Raw genomic sequence first — 17,275 nt, 5'->3', positions numbered from 1 at the left:
GCCACAACGGAAGATGAGGGGAAGAACATCTTCTCACTACTTCCTGCAAAATAGTGGGCTCTGAGGGGATGCAGGACTCTCTAATTGACAGATGGGACACCTTGAAAATCTGAAGAACTTCATGTACTTCTCCTTTCTTCCCTTTCTCTGAGCTTTGGGTTTCTCCCTAACCTGACAAGCCAGATGGTTTGTTACACAGAACCATCTGGACACTCACCACCGTCTACATTACATGAAGACTCTTTCCAGGTAATTGGATAAAGCGTCTTTCTATTATGGGCTCTCACTGTCATGGCGGAACCTAAAACACACGTCTGACTGCAGGTATGTTCTCCAGCTAACTGGTCTGAACTGGCCTTTCATCATATTTCTTCAAAGTGATGTCATGTTCAGCTTCCTTTCCACTTGTCTGCACAGTAACAGCCAGTTTTTGCCATTGTACCAACCACATCACTCACACACCCAACACACTGTTAATTAATGGGATTAAAATGATCTTGGGTTACATGCAGACTACCTGAGTGAAGCGGGGGGTTGATGTGACTCAAATCATATTTTTTTCAGACTTGAGTCACTTCAGGATGTGGATATATATATATATATATACATGAGACATGGCTGTCAGCCTTCAGGATGTGAACTGTTCAAGCTTCTCCATGTGTATTTGTGTTCAGAATGTTACCTGGAACAAAGCTTCCCTGCACAACGTCCTTATAAGCCCACCAACTCTCATCAAGCTTGGATGTAATAGGTTGAGCTGCAGAAAGAGGGAAAAAATCATCAGTGTGTGAAATAGTCTCATTTTTTCATGCCGTTGTGGAACACACAAGCAGGATCACTGAAAAACATAAAACAGTGGACGGTACATGTAGGTGATTATTTAAGGATTTCCGATGGGGCATCACATAATTAAATGTTGCTTATATTACTTGAGTGAATCAGGTTCTTGTAAACAATACCAATGCCTCCGTACAAAGAAAAGCTGTAATTAAAACAAGTGGGAGTAAAACGTCTAGTTTGACCATTTCCAGCTTGCATAACATTAACCCAGATCACTGCAAGTGTGGCACTTGAAGAGCTAAGAACACACAACATAACTGGACATACAGAACCTGTGAGCATATGAATGTGTCAAACCCATCAGTCTGTGAGCCAGAAAATCCAACTGCTACATTAGCCACCATTACAGAAACCAATCCAGCGAGAGCGCCTGACATAACACTTCAAAACGTCTTTCATCAGCATTACATGTGGTGTAGAGCACAGGGGAGGGGCCAGGTAAGCTGACCAGGAAGAGGAAGACACTTTAAGGCCCTCTGGTGGACAGGTGGCGAATGGGACAACAACAACAGAGAGAAAGCAACCACAGGGGCCCTGAGGTGTGTCCCAGCTGAAAACAGTCTTTATACTTTGTGTGGCAGTGACGTTTCATTCAAGCTTTAACACCCACAGAATCTGATGCTATGGCTGGTCCACAGTTACACTTGTGTTAAACTTGTAATGAGGCTTGGTCATCCTGGAGATGCGAGTGTTTGTGTGTGTGTGCAGTGAGTCCCTATGGAAGGTCTACAGCCTCCTGTGGTGCACATTAGTTTACACGTTGGTGTCCTGTGTGTGTGTTTCTGGCCTCTGGCCCTTTCACCTGGGCTGTGGTGCCGCCACCATCCAGCCGACCTGCCTGGCAGCAGCTCAGCACAATTAAAACAGAGCCGCCGGGGTGTGACAGGCTTGTTGCACCATTTCCACACACAGACGTGTTGTAAACGGGAAACAGTGTCTGACACTCCGACGTGCCCAACTTAGAGTAAAAATACTCATTTTCCTCCTGCTGCAAATGTTCGGCTGTGGGAGTGAGACCCTGGCAGGAACAGATGTGTTTAACAGTACTCCTTACAGTCTCCATGTGTCAGCCCACAGCTCAGCATGTTACCAGCTCTGTGGAGAAGCCTCTCCCCTTTCAAAGATGCCACACATGATCCGGATGCATCTTCGGCAGCGTGTAACAAAAGATACTTGAAGCTCTATGAAGTGTGTGCACCGGGCATGATGGGAAATGAAGGCTGCAGAAAGTTCTCTGAACTCTGAATGGCTGCAGGGCTGCTGCATGCATGATGCTGCCTCTCTTCAGATCTCTAGCTGCACATGTTTGGGCTGAGACGCAGAGGTTGGCAGCTTCAGCAGCTGATGAGTCCTGACTCGTGACACTGACCGGGCTTTGACACTGGCAGTGATGCTCTTCACACATGTGTGCAGTCTCAGTATACTGCGCACTGCTCAGAAGCTGTGCTGGTCAGGCAGCAGCTGTTTGATGATACTGTGCTGCTTTCTACACTTCTACAGTGAAACTAGATTTTCATAACAACAGCTCCTGGAGTACACTGAGCCTATAGTTGTGAAGCCTCTTTCCTTTCTGCGTTCTTACCTGATGAAGTGCAGATGATGTATGTTTGCAGAATCACAGATAAATCCCAAACGACATGCATTCTTCGTTCAATAATTCACGCTCATTGTCTGCAGCTGTGGCGGGGTGGCACTTGTAGACGACACGGCCAAACTTTGAGCATTTTCCCTGCTCCTCTTCCTCCTTCCCCGTCTTCGTCCTCGTGTTAAAACGCGTTGAAAGCCTCGCGGCAGAGACTCGGTCCTCCTTCGCTTTTACCCGCTTTGGTGCTCAGGCATCATTTCCGGGCTTGTCACACATCTCGCTCCTCTGTGTGTCCACCGTTCACAGAGTTCCGCCGTGGAGTCCGCTGCATGTTCTTCCTCTCTGCTGGAGATGTTTGCGACTGCAGCGGATCAGGCAGCAACTTCACTGACGACGCAAAGCGCACCGAGAGCGCACGGACTGACGGAGAGCAGCGACATGCCCACGACGCGATGTGATGTCAGAGTCGCGACAAATGAACATCTTCAACTCGTAGATACGCATAAAAGCAAAAAGGTTTAATACAAAGACAAACTGAGTATGAGCTCAGTGTGAGTCCCAAACTTTACAGAACAGGAAACTAGTTTAGAACACAGATAAAAGTGAATGTTCTCCTCATGGTTCAATAAACTAAAGTAGCTGTGGACGCGCTGTGTTGTATGCAGATGGTCTGGTTGAGTGCTTGGTTGTTCTGACCTACATAAACACTCCTAACGCTTACCTGCTGTGGAGGATGAGCGCCCTCTGGTGTCATCATGGGGTTACTACAGCTCCTCTGAGCAGCATACTAACTGTATCAACATTGATCTATTGGCGTTTACATCGATTATATGTCGAATATGGGCTTGGTGCAGTTCTGTCTAATAACAATACTTATATGAATAATAATGACGTCATTTCTTTCACTTTTCACAAGAATTCTGTAAAAATACATTTTGAGGAATTAAAAAAAACAACAGATTGTCTGTTTTCTGGAAAAATCCTTGTAGAACTGTCGGGTTTTTAAAAACATTTTCCTCTGAGGTTAAAGTTAGAATTAAATGACCTCTTTTTTAAATGGGACTTTACTCTGACTTGCTTGATTTTTTCAGCAGGAACCCAGCTCTCCTTTCTGATTCCTGTCTGTCTTCCTCTGTAAGGAAACACTTTGGTAACAAACCATTGAGTATAAAATGTGATGTATTATGAAATCAAACACACAAAACCCTACAGACAAGAGTCAGAGACCGGGCACAGCAGAGACCTAGAACAGGAGACAGAGAGGAATGAATGCATGTTATTTTTCCATCATGGTTACATCTCTCTCTGATCACACAGATACAGCGAGCCTCTGTCATCCCCCTGTCTCGCTGTGAGCTCACAGATTACATGCTCTAAGGAGATATGAGATTCAGCTTTGACCTACATTGACAGTGCTGTAGGACGATCTGATTCCTTCATCTCCATCTACACACACACACACACACACACACACACACACACACACACACTCAGGCCCGTCCACACCTCTTGCTCTGTCGGCGCACGGCGGCTTTGTTTATCTCCCTCAGCAGAGTTTCCTTGTTGTTCTTCATGTTAGCCTTGGCTGTCTCCAACAAAAACTTGATCTTCTCCTGGTTGAAGGGGGGCTGGAAGGTGGAGAACTCCTCCATCTTTGCTTTGAACTCCTCTGCATCTGTATAAAAACAGCGAGGATCCTTTTAGGCTACTGTAAAATTAGAATCAGTTCATTCAGAGGTCACAGTAGCTCCTGGTTTTAGACAGGTGTGGGAAGCCGCAGTGTGATTTAGTTTTTGGATACATGAAGGTGGAGGAAATGTTAGGAAGCGTGTGGGAACAGACCTTTGCAGTTTTGTCTGTTGAAGAGCGGCATGTAAACGATGGTGGGTTCCTTCCCTTTTCCTTCAAACACGTAGCAGTCCTTGGGCCAGTCTCTGTCCTGCAGGACTGTCTCACCAATCTCCGGGAAAGGCTTCTGCACCTCGGCTGCGTAGTCTCTGGCAAGAGTCAGAGTCTGCACAACGAGCAGAACATTACTGTCTTTAAACCTCTAAATGTGCAACTTCCTAATAAGTCGCTCTTCATTAGGAATCAACATGAAGCTGCAGAAATCATCAGCTACGATTCACGCAGGTTTAAATACCTCAAACATGTTTCCTGCGCTGTATTCTGGTGCTATGATGAGGTCGATGTCTCTCTTGTCTCCCAGAAATGAAGGGTAGGCCACATTAATCAGCAGCCCGGCGTCCACCAGGTGGAAGCTTTCTTTAGTTCGCAGGCATGTTGGAACAGGCGAATCTGTGCAGAAATTCAGCATTTCTCAGTCTTTCCTCTTATATGCATCATTGTTGTTCTGCCCAAACTCATAAGGGAAAGCTGGCGTTTTAGTTGTTAAAGCTGCTAATTGTGTCATTTGCTGCTAAGATGGTAATATACGGTGGCTTTATATATATATATATATATATATATATATATATATATATATATATATATATATATATATATATATATATAGCAAAGCTCCGTATTAGCCAGCTAGCTTGCATTGTTTTAAGAAAATGAGTGACAGTTTTTGTCTCAATCACCCAACAACCTGCCTGTAATGTGACTACAATCAACGTGATGCATTTTATGGGTTGTTTTGACCCCTGTTAACCCCTTTGGCTAGACCTGGTGTCTGCCCATGTTCCATGACCCATAAAATGAGATCCAACCTGCAGTAACTGTGCAATTACTCTGACTGCCTGAAGGAGGCAGTGTTGCTCTGTAGCTTTAAGCACAAACACCACGTCTTCTCACCTTGGTATTGGTAGAGGAAGTTTGGGGTTGTTCCCCACTCCCACCTCATCACCAGGGGAAGGATTTGTTTCGTAAGGAGAGAAACTGGAAGAAAACGAACACAGAAAAAGCATTTTTAAAATTGTGCTTGTTGCCCAACATCACGTAGACAAGGTCAGGTCTGTGCATGTGCTGTATCATGGACTGACCATGTGTTTTAAAGGCTCCTTCCTCCAGGCTCTGGGTCCAGGTCTCTACTGCCGCCAGCAGCTCTTGGCTCCACTGCTGAAAAACACCTTTTCTTTCTTCCAAAGTCTTTGACTCCAGCAGCGCAGACTCATTATGATTGACCTTGTCTGCAAAAGATAGGAGTCTAAATCAGACATTTGCTGCATCATTATTGTAAAGAACAAATGAACTACAAAGAAAAGTATCTACAGAATCGTAAAATAAACAGCAGGATCTCTACCTCCTAATGTTTTCTGCAGCTCGTCCAGGGCAGACCAAGGAGCGGGCTCATCAACAGTGCTTTTGGTCAGAGCAATTATTTTATCAAGGGTGTTGTATGTGCGCAAGTATTCCTGAGTAGCACTGTCTACATACTCGGGCACTGAAACACACACACACAATGCAGGACTGTTACGTAAAACACACATCATAGCCAGTAAAGATGAAATTCAAGCTGTGCTTACCATTCAGCCAGGGAGGGATGAAGTCTCTGACCACTTCCTCGTGAGCCAGAGCGCAGCCTAAGACACCTGAAAGCATGATGGCATGATGATGATATGCAAAGCCTTCAAAATAAAAGCTCTTCTGCCATGAGCTGCTCAGACTATAAACACACACCTTGTAGCTTGACCATGTCCATCTCTGGCTTCTTCTCCAGCAGCTCTCCATTCTGGAATTTGCTGCCCAGATAGGACGTCTCAACAAAGAGGCCCATCTCGGTGAATCCGGCCTCATGAGGGCTGACCTCGAACCATTTTCCTACGAGACAGACAGAGTCCATTTTCCATTAAGAATGAATTTTACTTAATCAGTGTAGCGGTTGAGCTTGTGTGTACCTTCTATAGGCCCATTAGTGTAGCAGTGCTTCTCTATGGCACAGTAGATGGGGTAAGGGTTGGTGGCGTTCCGGCTGGCCTCATCTGAAAGATGCCGTATATCCATCTTATGAAAGAAAACATATTTCTCTGATTGACCAGAATTATAAGTTACAGTACGTGTGTGTGTTTGACCTCACACCTGCTTCATGATCCCAGCAGAGGTCAAGACCCCCCAAACATCCGTCAGAGAGAAGTGCTCCTCTTTTGACCTTTCGCCCAACCAGCCCAGAGCCTCCTCCAGTTTGACCCCAGGACCCGACAGCCTGGACTCTGCTGCCTCCATGTTTCTGCTCCACTGTGGGTCACTGTACAGGGAGGCCATGGACCTATCAAAGACAGGATGTGGGGTCTTAGTTTGGCGCTGGCAGACATTGAGTAAGATAATGGACATGGGCATAGACAGTGAGTATAGCTACCATGTTGACCCAGAAACCCCTCCAAAATACAGCAGAGTGTCCAGCAGACCTTCATGATGCATCTGATGGAGGGACCCCACCAGGGCCACAGCTGCCCTCTGACCTCCACCTGACGCCAACAGGGCGATGTGAGGAACAGAGTCCTGGATGGAGAGACGTTGATCATTCAAAATGCTATTAGATGAATTTTTCTTACATTAGCTACACAAAGTAATAAATGTGTTGCTACATTTCTGAATAAGGTGAAGAAAACACAACACAATCATAGACTGTATTTCTTACTGCTGTACAGTTCATTTCCAGACTGCTGAGTGAATCTAGAACGACTTGTTTCCTCCTCTGCACATAGTCCTGCTCACCAGCACACAGGCTCTGTGACTGATACACCAGTTTCTGCAAAGGATAAAGGACAGAACATCTTTTTTTTAATCTCACTGATATGGCAGAGAAGTTAAATCTATTGTACACAGAAGGATGCTTTTTGAATTCCTGTCCTCTGATCAATGTGATGTTCATATCAAATGAGGCTTGTGCAGCAACAGTGAGCTGGTATGACCATCTCAGCACTAAGGTGAACGTCATGGTGAATCCTGGCAGAGATTCTGACCTTTGACTCGCTAAATTCATCAACACCAACCCCCACTAAGAGTTTCAGTTCCTACCCCCAAGTTCCTGTCTCAGCTCGACTTTAGGCACCAAACATGCTTCTTTAAGTTTAGGAAGAAAATGGAAAGAAAAAAAATATGTACAATCTTCAAAAGCCACTAGAGGGTGCCAAACACATGCACGCAGTTTGTTTCAATCGCCTCCAAATATCCGTTTTCATAATCACAGATGTGCTCTGTATTTAGAGATGGATTTTTTATGTATTTATTCATTCTTTTATTTATGTATATTGTGTTCTCTACAGGTCCTCGTCTGCCACTGGAAGAGTTTAATTGAGGGCACATCACAATATGAACACCAGTCGTTCTGAGTTATAATTGGCAAAAACCAACGCCATGCATGAAGCAACAAGGTAAACTCTGTGTTTATCTCCTGTCAGTTTAGGATACATTTTTTCACATTAAAAAAATACCTAAGAAAACTACTACCAGGTAATTAATACAGGTCTTACCTCAGAGGCAGCCAGCGTTCCCTCCATGCGAGCCAGAACTCCTGAATTCACAAGCCAAAGACAAACCACCACAGCTGGCAGACCTGTGTTTGCTCCCCTCATGCTGGGGCGTGGTAACTTTCAATTCAAATGATGTGTAAAAAGGTTCATTCACGCTGCATGGGAAAGTTCCTCCGCCCGCTGCTCTGTGATCACGTCGGTCTGATCAGAACTCCAGGAAGAAGTCAGATGTTATGGGTGGAGGTATGTTTTGTCTGCTGGCTTCTGATTGAGAGCAGGTGATGCATGTTTCTCTGCCAGTTCTTGTTAAGAAGGAATTTGTGGGGATGGTTGTGGTCTCGCCTCAGTCTGCCCGGGGCTCAGTTAGAGGGGGAACAACCCATTTCATTTTTTCATTCATTTGTGCCATTTCACCTGGAACTTGTGTATTTAGTATTGTGTATCTTCTATTTTTGGGCCCTGTGCTGAGGGAAAGAATTCTCTCCAATATGAACCAGATGTCAAAGCTGAAAAATAAAGAGGAAGAAAGAGGAGAGAACCCACGCTGCTGCCAGCCGAGGCAGAAGTAAATGAACCCCTTAATAAGATTAAAGGGCTAAATGGGTTCACACACACACACACACACACACACACATTCTTTCTTTTCACAGTGCTTTGATCTGGTGGTCTGACCTTTGATTAATCAACATACACCCACCAATCAGCAGCTGATTATATTAGTGAGACACGATGCAAATGCAGAAAAGAATCAAACAAAAGTCAATTCTTCTCTTCTCTTCTCTCTTCTCTTCTCTTCTCTTCTCTTCTCTTCTCTTCTCTTCTCTTCTCTTCTCTTCTCTTCTCTCTCTTCTCTTCTCTCTCTTCTCTTCTCTTCTCTTCTCTTCTCTCTCCTCTCTTCTCTTCTCTTCTCTCTCTTCTCTTCTCTTCTCTTCTCTTCTCTTCTCTTCTCTTCTCTTCTCTTCTCTTCTCTTCTCTTCTCTCTCTTCTCTTCTCTCTCTTCTCTTCTCTTCTCTTCTCTTCTCTTCTCTTCTCTCTCTCTCTTCTCTTCTCTTCTCTTCTCTTCTCTTCTCTTCTCTCTCTTCTCTTCTCTCTCTTCTCTTCTCTTCTCTTCTCTTCTCTTCTCTTCTCTTCTCTTCTCTTCTCTTCTCTTCTCTATAATATCAAGATCAGTTTACATCGAGAGCCTTCAATGAGGCGTATCTAATGTTGTTGTGCTTTGCTGTGCTGATAATGTGTAGATGCTGTACTCTGAACATTTTCTGAAACTTTCTGTTCGTCCTGTCTCTGATCTGATGTCCTGATCCTGAGGATGAGCTGTAGCTGGATATAAAACAGCCTTTGTGTGCTTTTCCTCTCAAACAGAGCCCCAGAACAATCCTCCAAAGATGCTGTGTGGAGATGCCGGCTGGGCCGCCGGGCTGGTCTGTATCATGGTGTTAGGAGCGATGGGACACCCTGCAGGGGAGGACACGTCCACAGTCATTCCTCCGAAACAGGACAACATGAGCAAGACGTGGTATTCAACTGATGCAGCGAAGGTGAGGAAGCCATGAGGCTGATGTTTGATTTTAACTGTGGTCTTACAGTACAGTGTGTGTGCAGCATCACGTACGTCGGTCCCAGTCCCTGTCTGCTGGGGAGCAGGGTTTTATCCTGAGGAGGAAACAAATAGTGCTGAAGTCTCTCAACAAGCTGGGAGTCACATGTTCACAGGTAGAAATGAGAATGATCCGTTATTCTTTCTTTCTCTCTTGATATCAGGACACAGTGCAACTCCTCTTCTGTCCCTCCTGTTTCTGCTACAACCACGTTCCCTTCTCCCTTTTCTATCCAGTATTCGGTTCCTCACATCGCAGTCTTGGGGTCAGGTGGGGGTCAGAGGGCCATCGTGAGCCTGGTGGGTTCCCTCTATCAGATGAAGAAAGAAGGTCTGCTCGATGCTGTGCTCTACCTGGGAGGAGTTTCTGGCTCTGCCATGTAATCACTTCCTGATTCATATATGCACACTACACTTATTGAAAGACAGCACTACAGTTTCTTTAACTTTGATCCACCTTCTGCACGGCTGACTCCCATACAGGGTCCGGAGCCTATTCCGTGCAATGTACGACCTGTTTAAGGTTGTATGCATTTAGAATACCCAGGTAACCTAACATGCAAGTCATTGCTATGTGGGAGAAGCTAGGGTATCTGGAGGAAACGTGCACCACCGCCACCATGCCACTTTATCTTGATCCTGTTAAAGATACAGAGAAGAACTTTGCCTCCCTCTTCTGACAGTGAGAGGAACAACGTGAACAAGGCTGTGTAGATAATGATAATAATGATAATGATTTTATTTATGTAGAGCATCAGACACCGGCTGGGTTTCTCCAAAGAGGAAAATCTGATGCGTCTACTTGCATCATTTCCTTGGTGCCATTCATTGCATCATTGCTGTTGCACAATTAAAACACGCTGCTGACCTGCATGATGCACATGCATGGAGTCTACATTCAGGCACAGCCAAGATCTAAAACTCCAACACACTGTGAAATACCAAGAGGTTTCACATGAAAGTAGTGATTGTATCAACAAGCACCAGCTAGTTAATACTGACAGAAGGATGTAAACATGCAGGCAGGTTCATTAAAGACACAAGAGTCTTTAACTCTCTGTCCCTCTCAGGTCAATGGGCTCCCTGTACAGTGACCCACAGTGGAATGCCAACATGGACGCCACAGTGTCCAGGCTGTCAGGTCCTAAAGTCGAGCTGAGTGAGGTGATGGACTGGCTGGACAGGAGGGTAAAAGAGGAGCACTTCTCTCTGAGTGATATCTGGGGAGCACTGACCTCTGCTGCCATCATGAAACAGGTGAATGTTGGTGGTGGACTCAGTTCAAGACCGACGCTGAGCGAAGCTGAACTGACCTCTTCATTTCTTTCCAGCTGGACAAGCGTCGCCTCTCTGAGGATGGCGGGTACATCATGAATCCTTATCCCATCTACAACGCAGTGAACAAAAACTGTTTGACTAATGGCTCCCAAAAAAGTACTAAACACACACACAACTACACAACTAACTGAAAATGAAGCTATTCTAAGTGTGCTTCTTTGTCTCAGGTAAATGGTTTGAGATCACTCCCCATGAGTCCGGCTTCACAGAGCTTGGCCTCTTCATCAACACGGCTTATCTGGGCAGCAGAACCCCCAATGTGGAGAAAGATGAAAGTCCAGAGATGGACCTAGTCAGGCTGCAAGGTGGGACCAGTCCGTTTGCATGTTGCAAACCACCAGGGGGCAGATGTTTGGACCTCACTTTTGAGGAGCTGTCATGTTGTCCATCTTTATATGCAGTCTATGGGTGCTTTGTTTTGCAGGTATCATGGGCAGCATGTTGGCGTGTGAAGAGGACGTGGGGAAGTATATGTTCGACTGGCTTAGAGGTAGAAATATGAACCTGTCTATAAAATATGTGTCCTGATGGTGGCTGTTCTTTGTACATGTTAATGATTGTTTTCCTCCATAGTGCAGCAGCGGCTCAGCACCTATGAGGACTGTGACATGCCTTTCTGCCGCCCTGTTTGGTATCTAACGGAGCTGATCAGAAAAAACACAAAGAATTTCTCTGGTTTAGAATTTCTGGACAAACTGCAGAAAACTCTGAAAGGTACACATGGTGGTGACATGTTAATGGGAACTTTACACATCTAGAAAATGACTCAAAAATACGCTTACAGAACGGCTGAAAGTCAACCCTACTGAGACATTTGAAAAGAAGTGCACAGAACAACCAGTCCTCAAGCAGTGGCTTCAGAGGCTGATGCCCTCCTTACAGAAGTGGACCCAGAGTCCGGATGAAGGACCCAGCAAAAACAACGGTCAGTGTCAGAATGACATTTCCTTTGCTGCAACCTGTTTCTACCACAACATCTTCCGATTGTGTGCTTTGTGGCCTTCCTCCGGTTATCATGTGGTGATAATGGGAGTTTAAGCATGCTGTCATTTGTTGTTTACTGAGGTTTTTGTACAAACCAGAGGCAGCAGTCTGTTGTTAAGCACCCCGCTAACCAAAGACAGCTGGAACAGGAAGCTAGGTGCAGGAGGAAGTATTCCTTCTCAACAGGTTACAGAGTAAAAAGTAAAAACAAGGAGCTTATGGCCACAGCAGGTTACACAAGTTATCAGACACGTTAAATAAGTTATCAGACACGTTAATGCCGTCGCACTAAGTGCAGGTTGCAGTTTGCTTTTAACTTCTGGCCTTTTGACTTTAGGCTCGATGCTAACATATGAAGCAGTCATATCTGTGATATCTTACAGCTCTGTAATAATGATCTGTCTTTTTCTAGCCACTTTGTTGATCAATAAACTGATCTCTCTGATTGTGAACTGGGAATGGGGAACCACAGAAAACTTCCTGTACCAGGACTCAGGTCTGAGCTTCAAGCTTCTATTATTCACAACACTGTTTGTTGTTGATGTTAAATTGTGCTTGTGTTGCTGGAAGATCCCACAGTGCCGGCCTGCATTAGACTTAAAGAGCGGCTGCAGCTGATAGACGCTGGTGTGATGCTCAACATTCCCTTTGCTCCTTTCCTGGGAGAGAAGAGGGACACGGACCTGCTCATTGTTCTGGACTACGGTGGTGCTGACACCTTCGAGGTAACATCTGTGGATCTGTCTGTCAGTGAAGCTCCAGGAGCCACTAATGTGACTTAGAAATCCTCCACACAGGATCTACTGACTGCTAGAGACTACGCCACCAAGCTGAACAAACCTTTCCCAGAGATAGAAGAGAAAGTCCTGGAGGAGAAGGACTGGCCGAGGGACATCTATGTGTTCAGGGGCGAAGCCAAGGAACCGACCATTGTCTACATGCCGCTCTTCAACAGAGAGAACTGCAGAGGTCTGTCACAAAAACACAGTTACCTGTCCAACACGTTCATGATGATCATCGTGGTGCCGTTCTGGTTCAGATGCAGAGGAGCTCAGAGCAAAGAGGGAGGAGTTCACCACCTTACAGCCCAGCTACAGCAAGGAGAAGATCCACGCTCTGTTGGAGATAGCAAAGGCGAACATCAAGAACAGCCAGGACACTCTGCTGAGGGAGGTGAAGACGGCCGCTCTCCGCCGACCCTTCAGGAGACACAGCGGCCACACTGTATGAACCGCACATGGAGAAATATGTCGACGCACTTTCTTGAATATGTAAATGAATATGTTTCCTTTCTGTTCTCTCCTTGTATCATTTCCTGCTCCCTTAACTCCTCCTTCCTTCTCTTTTCACAATCTCATTCGATCCTTTTTCTTTCATCCTTCGCTTATTTCCTCCTCCAAAACTCTGCAGATGTCTTAAAATATGGATTATATGTATATTAGTGTTAAAATGTTCAGATTCTTCTTACATTCTTGTAATTTGGGTGTAGTAACATGAATGAACCAGGAGATGTCTCTCTATGTACAGGATGGTTGATTCAGATGTGACGGCAATAATAATAATAATAAAATTAAAATACATTAAATTATTATTATAGATTTAAATCTTGACCAATGGTTATCTTTTTTATTTTTATTTAACATTAACGACTAAAATTCTCCTTGAGTTAAAGGAATAGTTCACCATTCTAGGAGCTACTCACCAAGACTGAGAGGAGGAAACTCTCAAGTAAATTGATTCATCTAGGTAAGGTGGTTAAGTTCTCCCTCCAACAGCATAAACCTAATACAAGACCCAAGGGGTTAATAAGGGGTTAATATTGTGTATCACTTTTGTGTCCCTGTGCATTCACCGGGTGCTTTGTTGTATTTTGTAGCCATTAAGAAAATGACTGTGGCGTGGTCAGCTCACACTGTGATTCAAAATCCATCAAAGGTAGATCATGATGCAGAGACTTCAGAAGCAGCCATGATGAAAACCAACATCTGGCTTCATTCTAAAAAAGGATGTGAAGCAGAGCAGTCCATGAATAATAAGAACATGTCATTTGTAGAGAAGGTTTCTGACTGACAGTCCTGAACACTCTCCAGGATGTAGGCAGGTCGTTCTTTTCAACAATCAAGACCAGAACCTCACAGGATTAAACACATGATGCAAACCCCCGGCAAGCCTCGTCCACAGAGCAGCAGGTCGCAGGTAAGAAAAGCATCTCTGAAGAGGATGTATGAAAACAAACGTCAAGCTCTTCTCATGATGGAAATTTCCTTCTCCGGTCACTGAGCAGAGCACCTGCTGAAAACTGCACTTTTTAGAGGTCCATGAAATGCAGTCATGGATTTTTAGTATAAATCCAGCTGTGAAATGTTCGGGTGCATATTTTTATCATCCGAAATAAAATGGTGAGGCCAAAACATCTTGATTGCCCCCTGGTGGCTGGCTGCAGTATAGGTCATAACCCCACCTCCTGCATGTTAGTGGAAGGTCCACATACTCAAATAAAATGTTCCCAGCAACGGCCTGAGGCTTGTTAGCTAGTTCATCAGTTAACTGTTCGTTTGGTTGGATATGCTCATATTTAATTTACTAATGGTCCAGCCTCCACAAAAACGTGAGGGAGCGCTGTGCTCCATGTATGGGCCATCTATGTTAAGCTGGAAAAACCTTCCCTTAACAGAGGTGGTGGCCTCAGACATCATCTTTCTACCACATACAATGCAGTGATTCCATCCATTCCCAGGAAGTTTGCACAGACTCACAGTAAGAACAAAGGGCTGTCCACCAGTCCCCCTCCGGCAGTTTCATAGTCGTTAGCCAGTCGTTAGACACACCTGGCCCAGTCAGCCAGAACATCACAGGTAAGTATGGAAACATTTAGTGCTATTGTTTGTAAGTTTTTTTAAGTTTTACCCAGACCCACCCACATAGGTCTGTAACCACATATAAACCATGTTTCCCCACCAAACAGTTAGAGCTGATGAAGCTGCTTGGATGAGCAGCGAAACGTCTTCTAGAAAACTCTACAAGTCCAGACACCTTGTTTCAATCTTCTCTACGTATGATGACCTGGATGACTGAGAATCTTCATCAACACGTATGGGCTAAACTGACACCATCAGTCCATCAGTACCAGTTCCAGCTCCTGAACTCTACAGATTCTGGTTCTTCTTCCAGCATTGCCCATTAAGGAGATAGTTTGGCCTCACGTTTGGACAATAGGTGGAGCTGGAGCCACATTGTCCATCCTGTCTGTGTGTTCGCCTAGTGGCATCCAAGGAGCTTCATGTACTCACATGTTGTGCTCAGTTTTTGCTGCTTTGGGGTCAATAATAAATAACCCATCTCTGGGTCGTGTTAGCAACCACATGTTAGCAAGCCTTGATTCCTTCAGCTACAGTCCTCAGCATGCTGCGTTCAGACTCTAGGCGCTGGAGTAAACCACTGAGTCCTGAGCCAGCTCAGTATGTTACAGGTCAGCACACAGACACACACACAGACACACAGACAGACACACACACAGACACACACACACACATACACACAGACACACACACAGACACACAGACACACACACACACACACACACACACACACACACACACACACACACAGACAGACACACACACAGACACACACACACACATACACACAGACAGACACACACACACACAGACACACACACACACAGACACACACACAGACACACACACACAGACAGACACACACAGACACACAACCACACAGACAGACACACAGACACAGACACACAGACACACACACAGACACACAGACACACACAGACACACACACACACAGACAGACACACACACAGACATACACACACACAGACAGACACACACACAGACACACACACACACACACACACACACAGACACACACACACAGACACACACACAGACACACACACACAGACAGACACACACACAGACACACAGACACAGACACACACAGACACACACACAGACACACAGACACACACAGACACACACACACACAGACACACACACACACAGACACACACACAGACACACACACACAGACAGACACACACAGACACACAACCACACAGACAGACACACAGACACAGACACACACACACACACACACACAGACACACACACAGACACACACAGACACACACACAGACACACACACACACAGACAGACACACACAGACACACACACACACACACACAGACAGACACACACACACAGACAGACACACACAGACACACACACAGACACACACACACAGACAGACACACACACACAGACACACACACACAGACACACACACACACACACAGACAGACACACAGACACACACACCTTAGGAGTCATGCTGTCTCATGTCACGGGCGGCAGTGGTTAGTCAGTCTTGGTTATCCAGTAACTGGACGGTTGGTGGTTGGAACCCTGCTCCTCCCTACTCATTGTGTCATTGTTGGGCGATGCACTTCACCCACATTGCCCCCAGCACACTCACTGTCTGAATGTGTATGAATGAACCGACAGTGGCCGGAGAGGTCGTAGCCATGTGCTTGGAGTGCTATAAGACCAATGGGTTATTGTTATTATGTATGTTGTTGCCTCTTCCTCTTCTTTTCCATCTGTCTCCTTCTGTCACTTGGTTTTCTCTCTCTCCTCTGTCAGAGTTTTTAACACTGCTCGGATCACATTTTCAGTTTCTGTCATTGTTTCCAACACAGTGTTCTGCAGTCTTCTATTTTATCTCGACTAGAACAGCTTCACTGAAAGGACGTTCAGACATATTACAGATAACATCCACGCCTGTTTGATGTTCTGAGATCTTTATTTAAGTGTTAAACACGATGGCGCGTGAAGATATGAACAGCTGATAATGATGATCAGGGCCGCTGACCGTGCACGGACGCGGTTGTCATTCATCGACCGGCGAGTTAACGGCGTCACCAACCCACCGACAGCGATGAATGTGAACCGGAATCCAGCACTGGGAGATGACTGACACATGTGAGGAAGAAGCCAGACAGATGCATTGTGGGTAAGTGACCTTCAGACTTCATGCTATTTTCTTACATTTCACACATTTTATTATGTGAAAATGCCGAACTGCCAAAGGTTCAACGCTGCTTTGATCACACAATATTGATCACAATACTTCACAGTTAGCAAGGTTAGCGTCGATGATGAACATGATGCAGTGGATCCCAGCTTTTGTCAGAGGTCGATAAAGTAGCATGAAGCCACAGTAACAGTAAGAAAATACATGCTAATGCTAACTTATCTCTTTTCATGCTGTGTTTCATTCTGCATATTTCCATAGCTGCTGTTTTTTTGCCTTAAGTAACAAGTGAGGCAACCACAAAATGTAGCAGCTAGCATTAGCTCCGTCGAGAGCAGGTTAAATGTTGCTTATACCTTAATTTAACAGAGAAAGCTACAAGTCTATATATATTTGTACACATGAATATTTAACAAATGTTCCGTTTCATTTCTGTGTCAGTAAAGGCCATG

General features: G+C 45.1%; 3 protein-coding genes across 5 annotated transcripts in view; 1 reads left to right on the top strand and 2 right to left on the bottom strand.

The window, feature by feature from the left end:
• The window catches only part of LOC114431306 (carbonic anhydrase-related protein 10-like), a 55,943-nt gene extending 52,523 nt beyond the window's left edge, over nt 1-3,420 (bottom strand). For both annotated transcript variants that reach the window (XM_028398894.1, XM_028398893.1), the window contains exons 1-2: nt 2,423-3,420; nt 683-757 (exon numbers count right to left, since the gene is read on the bottom strand). In XM_028398894.1, coding sequence (XP_028254695.1) covers nt 683-757; nt 2,423-2,483 — 136 coding nt within the window. In that variant the 5' untranslated portion in view covers nt 2,484-3,420. The remainder of the gene's footprint in view (nt 1-682; nt 758-2,422) is intronic.
• On the bottom strand, nt 3,413-8,054 carry LOC114431305 (cytosolic phospholipase A2 gamma-like). 2 transcript variants are annotated; one of them, XR_003670068.1, is made up of 14 exons: nt 7,843-8,054; nt 7,008-7,118; nt 6,726-6,868; nt 6,449-6,635; nt 6,268-6,373; nt 6,050-6,190; nt 5,896-5,961; nt 5,673-5,813; nt 5,413-5,559; nt 5,225-5,308; nt 4,569-4,723; nt 4,268-4,439; nt 3,831-4,100; nt 3,413-3,668 (listed from the first exon to the last, which is right to left on the bottom strand). XR_003670068.1 is itself a non-coding variant. In XM_028398892.1 (14 exons), exons 1-14 carry the CDS (start codon nt 7,942-7,944, stop codon nt 3,632-3,634), a joined length of 1,761 nt encoding a protein of 586 aa, XP_028254693.1. In that variant the 5' UTR covers nt 7,945-8,054; the 3' UTR covers nt 3,413-3,631. The 2 variants fall into 2 exon arrangements, 1 of the variants encoding a protein (XP_028254693.1); XM_028398892.1 differs by having other exon boundaries at nt 3,932-4,100.
• Nucleotides 8,055-8,075: 21 nt separating this feature from the next.
• Nucleotides 8,076-12,991, top strand: LOC114431282 (cytosolic phospholipase A2 gamma-like). Its single transcript, XM_028398863.1, has 14 exons — nt 8,076-8,085; nt 9,205-9,380; nt 9,445-9,555; nt 9,677-9,819; nt 10,510-10,696; nt 10,771-10,873; nt 10,945-11,082; nt 11,202-11,267; nt 11,351-11,491; nt 11,562-11,702; nt 12,174-12,257; nt 12,332-12,486; nt 12,559-12,730; nt 12,801-12,991. Exons 1-14 carry the CDS (start codon nt 8,076-8,078, stop codon nt 12,989-12,991), a joined length of 1,818 nt encoding a protein of 605 aa, XP_028254664.1.
• Nucleotides 12,992-17,275: the final 4,284 nt, after the last annotated feature.

The sequence above is a fragment of the Parambassis ranga genome, unplaced genomic scaffold (assembly GCF_900634625.1).
Source record: "Parambassis ranga unplaced genomic scaffold, fParRan2.1 scaffold_66_arrow_ctg1, whole genome shotgun sequence".
Lineage (NCBI taxonomy): Eukaryota > Metazoa > Chordata > Actinopteri > Ambassidae > Parambassis > Parambassis ranga.
Note: the sequence above shows the minus strand (reverse complement) of the source record. Positions and strands in the feature narration are given on the sequence as shown.